The sequence below is a fragment of the Fukomys damarensis genome, unplaced genomic scaffold (genome assembly GCF_012274545.1).
Source record: "Fukomys damarensis isolate Sample0158 unplaced genomic scaffold, DMR_v1.0_HiC HiC_scaffold_19, whole genome shotgun sequence".
Taxonomy (NCBI): domain Eukaryota; kingdom Metazoa; phylum Chordata; class Mammalia; order Rodentia; family Bathyergidae; genus Fukomys; species Fukomys damarensis.
This window is the reverse complement of record NW_022900931.1, coordinates 10,064,983-10,079,148: the sequence shown is the minus strand read 5'-3', so window position 1 is coordinate 10,079,148 and position 14,166 is coordinate 10,064,983. Positions and strand designations below refer to the sequence as shown.

The window sequence follows — 14,166 nt, the reverse complement described above, 5'->3', positions numbered from 1 at the left end:
GGGGGACTCCAAGAACTCATAATGCCACCAGCCCCCTGCATATCTTGGCTCCCATGTGCCCAACTCCAAGCTGAGATCGGCCCAAGCAGCACCTCCCTGGGTGCCCTCAATAGCCCTGCCAGGTGCACAGATTCTCCTGTGAAAGTTAACAGATGGGGTCCTGAGGCTTGGAGAAGCCACGTGCAGGTGGTGGGCACAAGGTGGCGCTCTAAGAGGCAGTGGATTTGCAGTCCTATGCAGGGCTGTCTGGTCCTAGGCTTTTCTGCTCTGGCAAGGGCCGCCTCCCTCTGCCTCCCCAGGGTGCAGTCAGGGCGGGCTGTGTGCAGCAGGCACACCGAGCACAGAGACCTGCAGGGTGCGTAGGCGTTTACGGGGAGAGTCATTAGGGAAAAGTTGCATCTGGGGCTGTCAGCAAGCGATGTCGTGTCCACAATTCTGAGAAGCTGGGCAATCTTATGAAAGGGCATGTGTGTAGAAACAGGCTTCGCTTCCTCTTTCCGAGTCTCTGTTTCCTCACAAGAGCGGCATACTGACGAGGAGGCTCCCGGAGGAGCTGGCTGTTAGGTCAGAGGTAGGCCCGGCTCGCGGGGCAAGGCAGGGAGTGACTGGGACTGGGAGGGAAAGCACGGGGGGCTGCCGGGGCGGGGGGCAGCCTGCTGCGGGTTTTGGGGAGACTGGAGCTCAGAGCCCTCGGGTGGCCAGTGGGTGAGGGCGTGGCTGGGCCACTGTGCGAGGGCTCTGAGCGTCTGGACCTCACTAGAGGGACCCGGTTGTGCTGGGAGGGGGGATGCCTGGCAGCTCCCCTGGGGGTCACACCCTGTCACCCTGTGCTTTGCAGATGAGGTGTTGGTGGCAGCAAGTGCGTCCCCTCCCTGCCCTGGGCTCTGTCTCCTCCTCGTCAGTCCGGGGAATCGGACTGGGGAGAATGTGGAGTCCCCGCTGCCCTGGCTTAGAAAGAGGGAGGCCGGGGAGGGTGGCAGGGTGCAGAGGCTGGGAGGTGGAGGATGTCATCTGGAACCTGGCCGGGCCAGAGCCCGAAGTTACAGGGTGCGACTTAGGAAGTTCACCTGGAACTTGAGAAGAGACTCAGTCCCTGGCCCGGACTGGCTTCCAGCCAGCAATCAGTCTCTGTGTGCGAGCACATGCGTGTAATCACTATCGTTATGCCCTGCAGAACCAGCCTTGCTTATTTGGGTTTGGGTCCAGATGCGCGTGTTCTGTCCCGGAGCGTGGGTACCCAGGGCTGGGCACAGGCTGTCCGCTGCAGCCTCTGTCCCAGAGGTGTTTGCCCGGGCTGAGGGGCAGGTGTCTTCGCACAACAGGTGTCTGTGCCAGATGTGGTCTTTAGTCTTCAAAGGCCCTGCTGTTACATATTTCTGCATAACTGGGTTTTCTTTCTTTTTTTCTGTTCCTCTCTCCTGCTTTGTAATAACGTTTACAGTTTCAATGACCTTTCAATTAGCTCCTGGTCACTGTTTTCATTCATCAATTATATATGTATTGGTGGTAGCCTTGCAACTGTGTCTAACATTAAAAGAGCAAATACATAGATACTTTCTCCATTAAAAATTAGGATAATCCAGGGCCGGGGATTTAGCTCAGTGGCACTGTGCCTGCCTTGCAAGCACAAGGTCCTGAGTTCAATCCCTGGTATAAAAAAATTAGCATAATCCAGAATAGCATAAAAGGCAATGTCGCAGGCACTCTGCCCATTCCCTTTGATGCAGGTGTCGTTCTAGAACATTATTCTAAGCGTGACACAACTGCAAAGCTTTTCTTTACAGCTGGAATTATAATAAAATGGATTATAGCACACACATTGTTCTAGGGCTTATTTTTTCACTCCTAATACATTGTGGAAAGCATTTCCCAATAATGAAAATAGACTGGACTTAATTAACCTAAGGACTATAGGCCACCTATTAGTATGGGTATCACAGATCACCTAATCCGGGAGTGAGCGACTCTTAGCTTCCAGCCTTACACAACGTGAAAGTGTTTCTGTAGCCTGGATTGTGGGCGAGAGGTACACATTTAAAATTTTAATAAATATTTTCAGATCATCCTCAGAGTAGCTGAATTGAGATGCATGCAAAAGAGCCTAAGAAGCTAATTTATCTTTAGAGAAAGCATCAATGGTTTCGTTTTGTTCAGTGGAATGGATAAAAATTATCTCACTGTGTCTGAATTTTTTTCCTTTCCCCTGATTATTGCTGAGTGGTTTATATCCCTTTGTTTTTTGGTTATTTGGATTTCATTTACGATGAACACGTACAAGTCTTTTTTGTGTTCTTTATCTTTTACATCTTAACTTTCAGAGTGATTCATTTATTATGTGTATTATTTACATAGGTTAAAAACAGCGTCCCAGATTAATGCTTATCTTTTTTCTTGGCTGTGTTTAAGCCATCTCATATCATATAAAATATTTTGTTTGTAAGTCAAAGCTCCCATTATTTTTTACTAAAATAGTTCCTGGTTTTGTTGTCTTGTTCAGCCCTAAGACTAAAGAGATATTTTTAATGTTATATCACTTTAATTTTAACTTTAGGTTTTTTAATTCATTTGGAATTTAAGGGGTGGGTAATATGTAAAGTAATAATCTAACTTTTTAAAGAAATAATCTAATCGTCTAAAAATCATTAATTACAAGCATGCAGTCTCTTTGCTTCTTTGAAATGTCACCACACCTTCCTAAAATCTGGTATTTTCTTGGTTATTTTTCTTATTGTTTTCTGTCCTAGCTGAAGACTATTATATTGCTTAGGATTTTTCGAGCTAATACAGCAAGTCTCTCATCTTTTATTTGCTGTAATTTAAAATCAGCTTGTCTAGGGCCAGGGATTTAGCTCAGTGGTTCCGCCGCCTGCCTGGTGAGTGCAAGGTCCTGAGTTCAATCCCCGGTACAAAAATAAACAAACAAAAAACAGCTTGTCTAGCCTATGAAAAATCTCTTTGGAGCCAGGTGTGGTGGTGCACATCTGTAATCCCATCACCCTGGGTAGCTGAGGCAGGAGGAGCACAAGTTCCTTACCAGTTTGGGCAATTTAGGGAGACCCTGTCTCAAAAAGGGCTGGGGTGTAGCTCAGGACAAAGACCTAGGTACAGTCCCCCTATCTGCAAAAACAAAACAAAACAAAACAAGCCTGTTTGGAGTCTTCACTGTGATTTTACAGGATGATCCGGGTGCTGGGGACAGAGTGGAGGGAGCCTTACCAGGAGGCTATCTATGCACGGTGCCCTAGGACTCTGTGCCGTAGCATTTCTGGCAGATACTCAGCAACGCCATATTTTCTCCAGTTTTGTGTTTTCCAAGGTCTGTCTGCTTCTCTAACCCAGAATGACTGGCGCACGTCACCTGTGTTGGAGCATCTTTCAAGATAAACTTACCCTTCGCGTTTCCTTTGGTCTGTTTGTCTCTCTCTTTCCCAGGAAGACTGCTTCCTCCTCCCCCGTCGTGTGGAAGATGTTCCTTGCCTGGCCACGGGGATTTCTCCTTTAAGAAATCTATTTTCCTATTGCCCTCTGATACTCTTGTCTGGAGTGAACTTATGTTTTGCTTCCCCCACACCTTTTAGTTTTTATTCTTATCATGAAGCCTCTTCACAAGGTGGTCAGTTGTGACGTGCACATTTCTCTGGTGTGAGAGGCCTTTAGTTTTCCTGTTCCGATTGTACCCTTTTGTCTCTCTACCCCTAACTCTTCTGTCTCTCCTCTCCCCAGCCCCAGGACTGGAAATTGAATTCAGTCCTGTGCCAGGCAAGTGCTCTACACCCAAGCTCAGCTCCACTCCTATCTTATTGCTTGATTTTGAGACACAGCTTCCCTAGGTCACCCAGGCTGGCCTCTAAGCTGTAATCTTCCTGCCTCGGCCTCCTAAGTAGGTGGGATTACAGGTGTGTTCTGCGAAACTTTATTTATTGTATTTATTTATTTTTGGTACCGGGGATCAATCTCGGGAGCTTATGCTTTCGAGGCAGGTAGTGAAACCACTGAGCTAAATCCCCGGCCCTAGGAAACTTTATTTTTTTGTGATTCTGGGTTACACATGTCTACCCGGGTATTTTCAAGACCTCACTGATTAAATAGAGTTCGGGGTTACCTGAGAGATGTCTCTTGCCAATCTGACCTTTTTCCTATTGAAAGTGACCTGCTTGCCCGGGTTACTCTTTTATTCTCAGAAGACTGAAAGGTCCTAGCAACATGTAACTGGTTATGACATTATCATAAAGGAATAGCCTAATCTCACTCCCTTACTACAAACACCATTGTAGTAGCCTCTTCCTTTGATAAATTCTTCCTTTTTGTCTTTATGGGAAAAAATGAAGCTTGATTTTTCACTTTGTGGATTGTAGTCTTTTTGAAACCTTGTGACATTTTCTTCTGTTTTCAATTGCTTCTGTGAATAACAGTAATTGTATTTCTGCTCATATAAGAAAAGTGCAGAGGTAGTAATCTCAGGCTGGTGTGGTTGCTCCAATGTGACAAGAAGAATCTAGTTTTCCTCTCCTTCTTTTGCAAAGAGCTCCCATCTTTAAGCCAACTTTATACTTCAAAATGGCTGCTGTGGTGCCAGCCATCATTAATAAGATGCAGGCTGGAGAAAGGAGAAAAAGTAGAAGGGCAGAAATAGATCCTTCTCATCTGAGTCAACTCCTTTTAAGCAACTACTTTTTTTTTTTAATGTCACACACTGCTTCCATTCATATCTTTTTGCACAACATTTAGTCACAGGATCATGCCCTAGTAACCAGAGAAAGCGAGAAATATAACCTTTTACTCTGTGTAGCAATAAGCCCAGCTATAACTTGGGGTTCTGTTGTCAAAGAGGAAGGGGACTGCTAGGTGGGTGACGCTATTGCCATACGTGCCCTTTATTTCCTCTGTCCTCTGCTTCTGGGGTTTGGAATTCTATATCTTTTCCAGGTTTCAATGTTTCTTTAAAACTTCTCATCCTTTTGCCTATTCGCTCTGCCTTTAATACCCACTTTTATAAGATGGTCATTTGTGGTGTTCACTCTGGCCCATTGTTAAATTGATTTTTTTAAAAAATTATGGATGCTATACCTTTAAACTGTTATCCTTTGCACAGCAAAACTTGAGGCTACAGAGCTCTGAGCCTGCCTGGAGGATCCCACCTGTCCCCAACTGGCTGTGTGATGCAGGACCTGTTACCAAATACCCCTGTTTGGTTTGCCCCTAAAAAGTGAAGCCTCGAACAGTAGCCCATACCCAATGTGTTCACATCTGTAAGTGTTTTGAACAGTGCCTGGTTTATGGTAAGCGGCAAAAAATAAATAAATAAATAAAATGCCAGCCGATAGCCAGGTGTGGTGGCACAATCAGTAATCCCAGGACTCAGGAGGCTGAGGCAGGAGGATCAGTCAAATTCAAGACCCTTCACACCGAGCTACATCTTCAAGATTTTTTTTTTTTTTTTTTTTTTGGAGACAGGGTCTTACTATATAGCCCAGGTTGGCCTTGAACTCACATTGGTCAGTGGCACAGCTGGAGTTTGTGCTGCTGAGGGTGGGAGGAATCAATTTACAGTCCTCTAACATATCTGAATATGTTAACCTATTTAAATAGAAAGCTAACAGGATAAATATAGAGAAAAATGTGCCCCAGGAGGCAGTGATCCTCCTGCCTCAGCTTCCAGAGTGCTGGGATGACAGGTGTGCACCACCATACCCAGCTTCTTTTTTTGTTTGCTTGTGTTTTTTTTTTGTTTTTTTTTTGAGACAGGGTCTCAGACTGGTTTGGAACTTGCCTCCCTCATCCTCCCAGAGTGCTGAAATTAAAGGCATGCGCAGCCATGCCCGTGGATCTCTGCTCATCTTTGAAATGCGTCAAGAGTCCCAGGACCTGCAGCACTGATACAATAGTGAGGGCTGAGAAGTTCACGTCCCTCAGCCCGGGGTAGCCTGGGCTCCTTCCCTAGTCTCTCCCCTCCACCCTTTGAGCCCGGAAGCTGCCCTGGACCATTCTGCATAACCTCAGACCAAGGCACCTTCAGCACTTCTCTCTTGCCTGAAAGCCCGATTGGTCTTCAGGGCTTGCAGCATTCCTTTTCCGTCACCCCCAGCACCATTTCCCTGTAATCTTCAATAAGTCCAGCTCAAGGGGAGGCTGAGGCAGGAGATTCACCAGGAGTTCAAGGTAGGCCTGAATAGTGAGACCCTGTTTCAAAATAAAATAAACCTGCTTTTCCCTAAAAAAAAAAAAAGTTTAAAGGCCAGCCTGAACTCCATAGTGAGACTGTCTCAAAACAAAAAAGGTTAGCCACTAACTCTAGATCTCTGCAAGAATGTAAGGACTCTGATAAGATCAGTTTGTTTTGATCTTTCTCTGTGGAAGACAATAACCTCTTCTTTGTAACTTTTGTCTCTCTGTTCTGTGTCCACAAAACTCATGTTGAGCCAGGCGTGGTGGTGGTGGCTCGTGCCTGTAATCCCAGCACTCAGGAGGAGGCTGAGGCAGGAGGATCGCTGTGAGTTTGAGACCAGCCTGGGCTACATAGTGAGTTCCAGGTCAGTCTCAACTACATAGTGAGACCCTGTCTCAAAAACAAAAAAAAACCTCATGTTGAAACCTGATTCCCAAAGACAGACCACTTGGAGGCGGGGCCTCTGAGAAGGGCGGGGCCTGAGGACTGAGCCCCTCAGGAGCAGGATTAGCACCTTCCACAGAGGCCTGAGGACGCCCTCACGCCTTCCTCCCCACTAGCATTACCTCGAGGAGTCCACGGTTGGGTGGGCCCAACATACTCCATATATCCCACACCTGGACCTTGCTCTTCCCCCCTCCAGAACTGTGAGGGTCAAATCTGTTGTGCACAAACGCTTCTATGGTTTGAAGATTAATGTGGTTTCACTTTTTAATTCCATTTTTAATTCACTTCATGTTTGAGGAATAGTGTGAGGTGGGAGTTTTGTTATTCAATTAGCATTTTAATTGAATGTGCCATCATTTCATATTGTTTACTAATTCCTCCTTCATCATATAGAGAATTCTTGGGTAACATAGAATTGTTTCCAGCCAGTGTGTCCACAGATGATGGAAAGATAGATAGGTAGATAATTAGATATATAAGAAGATAGATGCTTAGATAGATAATTAGATAGATAAATACATAGATAAATACCTAAATGAGTAGACACATAGGTAGGTAAATAGATGGATAGACAGACAGACAGACAGATGGATCAATGCATAGATTTATAGGTGGATACATAAGTGAGTACCTAGACAGTCACATAGACACAGGGACAGCTGTGCTCTGGGTACTTCCCAGGGCAGGACATAATGACAAAAAAGGAAATTCCCACCCTGCGGGGAAAGCAGAACTGGTAGAGAGTGACAGACAGAGATGTCAGGGAGTAAATGACGGTAAACAGAGCCAGCCAGGGGCAGCACCAGGTCCCTCTGTGTGTGTGTGTGTGTGTGTGTGTGTGTGTGCTGGAGAAAGAAAGATTAATGCCACCAAGCAATCCAACCCCCCTCCATCCCGGTGACTCTCCAAAGCATCGCCCACAAGGAGCCTGGTTGCCATCAAAGCCTCGCCTCCCCCTCTGGGGCTGTTGTCTCAACGCACTGCTTGTTGGTACCCAGAATCCTTCATGCCCGTCTCCTGCACCACCTTGCTTGGGAGACAATCTCAAGGGACTGGGACTGACTGCACAGGCTAGGTCTTGGGCAGCTCCCATGAAGTCATCCTTCTGCAGGCCCAGAGGAGGCAGATTCTTGGAGTCACAAGAGCCAGTGACATGAGTCTGGCCCAGCCCTCAGCCAGGCAGAGATGGGAGACTTCAGAGCAATGAGGACACCCACCTGCCCATAACCAGCATCCAACGGGCGCCAACCTGCAGGTCCAGAGCTCACCGGCAGATGGCGCTGCTCCCAGGCCCGCTCCTCGTGGCCTTGCTGGCTCTGTGCTGGGGACCCAGTGTGGAAGGGTCACAGGGTGAGTCTGAGGCTCTGTCCCCGTCCTCATCCCACGTCTCACTCCTGAACATGTCGGGGACACCCCCACTGCACCCTGGAAGCTTTTGGACACCCACACCTCTCCTTTCTTCCTATCTTGCTCCTTTCTGTCCTCTCCACCTGGTCACCTGGGCTCTCCTCTAAGGTCCACACACCCCTGTCACTCTCCCCTGGAGCCTGAGCGTCCCACTGAGGGAGGCCCTGTCTCTGCCTGCCCATCTCACTATGGCACTCAAGCAAGGCCCTGACTTCAGGTGGGTCCAGCCTCTTCTCTGCTCCCCACCCCCCTCCCCTCTTCTCCCGGGAGGCTCTGATTCCCTCTGGCAGCCTTGGCCTGGGGCTCTCTCTGAAGCAGCCCAGCCACCTCTGCTGCTAGGAGGCCCTCTGGGGGCTCCTGGGGCTCTGAGACAGAAGGAGCCCCCCCCAGTGCCCCCAGACTGGCTTCTGTCACGACCTCAGGAATGACAGCCCCTTTTCCAAGCCCGGATCAGGCAGGCAGAGGACGGACAGAAGCCTGAGTGTGGACCTGGGTGGTACCTCTTTCTGGGGGGCACTGTGGGGTGCAGGGGTGGGGCTGTGCCTGACACTGGTCCCCTCCTGAGGGCACCCTGCCCTAGGCCAGCACACGGGGCCCTGTAACGTGCTGAGGGTAAGCTAGAAGCTGTGTTTCTGTGGGGAGAAGAGTCGTGGACGTTCCCCCCCGCCCAGCCCCGCTCTGCCCAGGGCGTCTGCAGGAACCTGGTTCCCTCCCCAGGACTGGGCATCCTGGAGATGCTTGGGGGCAGTGGCAAGGGGCTGAAGGAGAGCGACCCTTCTGCGTGTCCCTGCAGGTACCGTCCCGCTGCAGACCCTGCGCTGCTACAATGACTACACCAGCCGCCTTGTGTGCAGCTGGGCAGACACCGAGACTGCTGGGCAGCTCATCAACGTGACCCTCCATCGCAGGCTAAAAGGGTGAGAAAGGGGGACAGGAGACTGAAGGTGCCTTTCTGTGTCTGGGTGCCTGGCATGGGGCTGCAGAGGGCACAAGGACATGACAGATGCCAGGGTTCTCAGACACTAATGGTCCTGCTGCTATAGATGGTGACAGTCTTCTCTTACTGACACCGTTTCACAAAGTTTCCCCACGTGACTCAGTTCATCCTCCCTAAGAGGCAGCTGGAAGGACATGATGCCCAGATCACAGGGAGGCCACATAAGTGACCAGGGAGCTGAGGCCCTCACCAGCCACAGGTTGGGGAGGGACAGAGCAGCGACAGTGTGCAAGGGTGTAAGATCCAAGACCCCACCTGCAGCATGGGCTTGCTGCCTTCCGGTCCCTGGCCTCCTGCACCTAAGCCACTTAGGAAGGCAATGACATCAATTGGGGGAATTGAGAGTGTAATCTGCCATGGGTAAAGGGGCCATACAAATGAAGTCCAGGGAATGAAGGAGACTCTGGGGAGGTGCCCTTGGGGAGCCGGCTCCACTGTACAGCGTCTTCTTGCCACAGCTCTGTCCTTCTCCTCCTGGGCCATCACCACTTCCTCTCAAGGGCTGTCTGCAGTCACTGTACCTGATGCCTTTTCAGTCTGTCCTCCCTGAACACGCTCCCCCAGGCCACCCTCGCTTCTCCTGTCTGTGAGCAGTACCCCTGCAGTTAGGTGGAGTGGTCAGGAGTTGGCCCTCTTCCTCCCTGACCATGGCCAGCAGCTGACCATGAAGAATCCAGTGTCCTCCCTGGAGCTCATCTTCACCCAATTTCTGGCCTCCAGTCTCACCAGTTCCCCCGTGTGCCCACCCCATTCACCCTCTTTTCTCTCTTGCTTCCTGTCTGTCTCTCCACAGGGGGTGACAGAACTTGACTTTGGTCCTTGGACTTCCTCTTTTTTATTTGTACCCAGTCTTTGAAGATCCCACCTCAGGCTATGGGCAGCAACTTCAGATGCAAATTTCTAGCCGACCACTGACCATTAACCAGTGCACTTGCCTCTCTGTGTTTCAATTAGATTAGAGGTATCGCTGACTCTAACTTCCCTTGATTTCTGCTCCCACCCTGAGATGCTCATGTCTCAGTCTTCCCTAGCTCATTCCGCTGGGAAGAGACGAGCACTTGGGCTAAACAAATGGGAGGCAGTTGTTTGGTTTTTAAATCTCCTTTCCTTCCCCACTGCAGCATCTGACCCACCAGCAAATGCCGTCAAATTTGTCTTCAAACAGAATGCGAATCTGACCAGTGCTGACCCACCTCCCTGCTCCAAACCTCTTTTAGTCATTTGGATGTTCCAGAAGCCACCTAGCTGGTCTCCACCCTCTTCACCATCTTTCATCAAAATAGGTCTTTCCTCTTTTTCATAAGTCTCTAAGCATGTGAAATCCAAATTCCTTGTGCTGTGTTACTGGACCCAAGTCTGTTCTGCTCACCGCTTGAAAGCTGATACTCGAGGACAAGTTGGAGCAAGGAAAAATATTCACTTGGAAAATCAGCACAGCAAGGAAGATGGGAGGCTCTTGCTAAGAAAGATCATTTTGCTTAAGGGTCACAGGGTATCTTTTCAGTCCTAGATCAGCTGGTAGAGGAACTCCAGGGTTGTTAGCAATTCCCAGGCAGTCTGCTTCCCTGGTTAACATGATGCTTTTATGGGGAGGTTACTCAACCTTCTGGGTTCTGTAAATCTAGAGGAAAGAAACCAACTAGTAAGTTTTATGACTAAAGCCTTTTTAGTTTCTTTTCTCAGATAGGTAGCAGTCTAAGATACAGAATCTTGGAGGAGAGCAGAAAGTATCTTGCATCAGAGTTTTAATCTATTAAGTAGCCTCAGTTACAGAGGTCCTCTAGAGGAAAGCTAGTGGGAAGCCAGAAATAAATTGTTCACCTGTGTGACCTTCTTCAATTAGAGAAAGGTAAACCCTACTAAAAGCCAGTGAGGTGAGAGGCTTTCTTCAGGTTTTCTCTTGGTTACACTTAGATTTCTTCAAAGCACTGTATGATCAGACTAATTAACTAGTCTCCTAGACCTCCCGCCCTGACAAGCTCCCTTCCCTTCATGCTGGTAAAATGGTGCCGCTTCCAACTGTGCCTGCCCAAGGGACTTTGCACTTTCTGGCCATTTCTCAAAATCCCCTTTCACCAAGATTTTCGTGCTCTCTCTCCGTGTGCTTGGACACACTTTTCGCTCAGTCTTCTCAAACTGCACTCCCCTCTTTCAAACTGCATTGCTAATCCAACACCTAGATTCATCCTTCTCCTTCCTTGCTTTGCCCTACTACATGATGTTTTCTCACACTACAGAGGTGGTCAAAATATACAGTGAATATTTAAAATTTTGAAAAATTATTACAGTAGAAGACACATTGCTATAGGTCCCCCTCAAAATACTCCATTTCATGCCATGTATGTCTCCAGTGGGTTACCTTGCTCCTCTTCAGCGAGGATGCCAGCGTCATAGTGGGCATCTGTGAGTGTGTGGTTCACTGCCAGCCCTTGACACTGGACAAAGCCTGGCACATGGCACGACTCACTAAATACTACGAATTATGATTAATTCAGAGCCAACCAATCGAAGTCCTCTCCCCACAGGGACCATCCCCAGCCAGTGTCCTGTGAACTCACGGAGAGCCTGCTCTGGTCACTGTGCCCATCTCCGCCCTGTGTGCCTAGAAGATGCCATTCCCTATCCAGGGCTTGGTCTCTGTCTAGACAGCGGGGGCCAGGGACAGCCGGGCCAGAGCAGAAGGGCCAGGCAGTGAGTGTCCGAGGCTCAGTTGGGATGGGATGCGGTGTCCCCGGGATGGTGACAGTAGAGCAGGTGTGATGAGACGGCCACGCCCACGCTGCCTGCCCTGCCCCAGCTGCTGCCACCACCCACCAAGCCCCTGGCCTCGAGCCCTGACAGCTTCCCTCCAAGGGGAACCAAGCCGAGGAGTCGCGTGGAAACCGAACAGCCACAGGATGGCATTTCTGCCACCGCCCATCTGTGGATGAGGCCCTTGAGGTCCAGAGGGTTCCAAAGTTCTGCCAGTGGGACAGGTCCAGTCCCCACAGGCTTCCAGCCCATGGGACACAGAGCTGTCGCCTCACTGCCCTCGCTGGGCCCCGGGGTGCACGGTGGGTTCACAGAGGCCAGGAAACCAGCAGGATCTGGGCTGGGTGCAGATGGCCACTCATACAGCGAGGTCTGCGTGAGTTTCCTGTGGAAGGAAACACAAGCGTGGATTCCAGGCAGTGTCACCCCAGGGAGGCCGGATGAAAAGGGGAGTCCTCCGACAAATGTTTGGGGTGACATGCCGAGCCCGTGTGTGTGGTGGGTGTTGAGGAAGCTGCAACTCTTGTCCTCTTCCCCAAACAGCATCAGAGAGGTGTCCCTGTCACTGTCTTTTGGTTTTGGGACTTGCCCAAGGCCTCTCAGCCACTGGGGGCTGCAAGGAGTTTGGGCCCAGGCGGGTTCCTTCCTGCCTCTGATCCTGCCCTGGGCCTGCTGCTCCTGGCATGAGTCCAGGGAGGATCTGCTCTTCTTAGATGGGAGGGTCCCTCGGGGAGCTCAGAGCTGCAGCCTGGAGACCAGGAAACACAGAACATTGTCCTGTGTGCTGAGTGCAGGCAGCAGACAGCCTGCACCAGGACAGGCTCCCCAGAAGGAGGGAAGAGGTTTGTCACTGAGATGTGAAGGCTGTGGAGGAGCTCAGGGTGGAGGTACATTCCTGGTGGGGATGTAACTGTATGTGCCACGGCTCCGGAGGCTCAGGAGGAGCAGCGTGCTGGGAAGACCCCATCACCGTGTCGGGGAGCATCACATTCCTATGCTGGACAGTGGGAGGAAGAAGCGGGGGACACAGGCAGGACCTGAGGCTGGACAGGACTCTGCCCTGCAAGGGAGTGTACAGGGCCCTGTGCAGGTGACAGAGAGCCTCTGAGGCAGTGTGACCCAAGTGGATGTTGGTGTGAGGAGGCTGGGGACAGGCAGTGCACAGGTGATAAATTGGGCAGTGGTGACAGGAAGAATGGGGTCCAGTACGTGAACTAAGGCACACGGCACAGAGGGAAGGGAAAAGGTCCCAGCTGGCTGTGGCTGGGGCGGGAACGAGGGCAGATGCAATCCCAGATGGGATGGACAAGCGACCCATGCTGGTGCCCTGCTGGCTCACTCCGCAACTGTTCAGGCCAGCAGGGTGGTGAACAAGGGACCGGCAGTATGGCCACAGGGAGCTGAGCACCTGAACGTGGGCAGGCTGCACTGGAGATGGGATGGTGGAGGGCAAGGAGAGGACAGTGGCACTCTGCTTCCTGAAGTGTAAGCTGAGTAGGGGCACTCTGGTACTCCCCGATAGGGCACAATTGATCTGACAATCCCGCAGTTGAGATCTGAGACATTTCATTTCCTCTGTCACCTTCTCCAGCTGTGAAATGAGCCAGTGGAATAAAATGGCAAAAACTGGATGAATAGGGCAGAAAAGCCCCCGGTCTGGCCAACTGGCAAGAGCCGTCTGAGCTCTCTGCTGAGACAGACGCCCATTCCGCATCCGTGGTGGGCTTAGGGTGCCATGATGGATTAGTGATGTCTGTCCTGGCTGAGTGGGCGAGGGTGGAGCTTGCTGTGCACCAGCCACTGTGGGCTAATGCCTGCTGTGGGGCTGCAGCTGGGACCGGCTTTAAGCAGCCAAGTCCCATGACCAGCATAGAATGTTCACAAACTACTGTGTGAATGTTTTGGATGTGAAAATCACGTTTGGCTCTCAGACAGAGAAACTTCAGGAGCCCAGAGCCATCGTACTCAGGACTGGGCTTCTTCATGAGACTGTGAGGTGCCAGCAGGGTAGCTTTTAGGAGTGGCGGGAAGCGATGGCTGAGAGCCTGAGGACTGCGCTGACGTGCGCATTCCTTCCTTCAGTCCTTCGTCCTCTCTCCCACCCTCATTCACCAGGCAGCTGCATGGAGACCTGGAGGTGGGAGGGTCAGTAGAGAGTCCCCAGCCTTCCCCAAGCTCCTCCTTTACCAGGGAAGGCGAAACAGAAACAGCAAAACCTCCGGGATGCAGGGGATCTTGGGGGGCGGGTTACAAGGAGAGAAGAAACAGAAAAAAGAACACGGAAACAAGGCAGTCCTAAGAAAAGGACAAATTTAAACTGGCCAGTGAGAGTGGTGAGGGACCCCGGCAGGGAGGAGAGCGGATGACAGCAGGAAAGGGAGGCTCCTGACTGCAGCGC

The 14,166-nt window shown here is 50.5% G+C and overlaps 1 protein-coding gene across 1 annotated transcript in view; it reads left to right on the top strand.

Annotated features, from left to right (window-relative positions):
- The first annotated feature begins 364 nt into the window (after window positions 1-364).
- LOC104855306 (cytokine receptor common subunit beta-like) overlaps window positions 365-14,166 on the top strand; it is a 24,576-nt gene continuing 10,774 nt past the window's right edge. Inside the window, 4 exon segments of the mRNA XM_033765941.1 lie at window positions 365-571; window positions 7,725-7,963; window positions 8,814-8,937; window positions 11,543-11,708. Coding sequence (XP_033621832.1) covers window positions 7,888-7,963; window positions 8,814-8,937; window positions 11,543-11,708 — 366 coding nt within the window. The 5' untranslated portion in view covers window positions 365-571; window positions 7,725-7,887.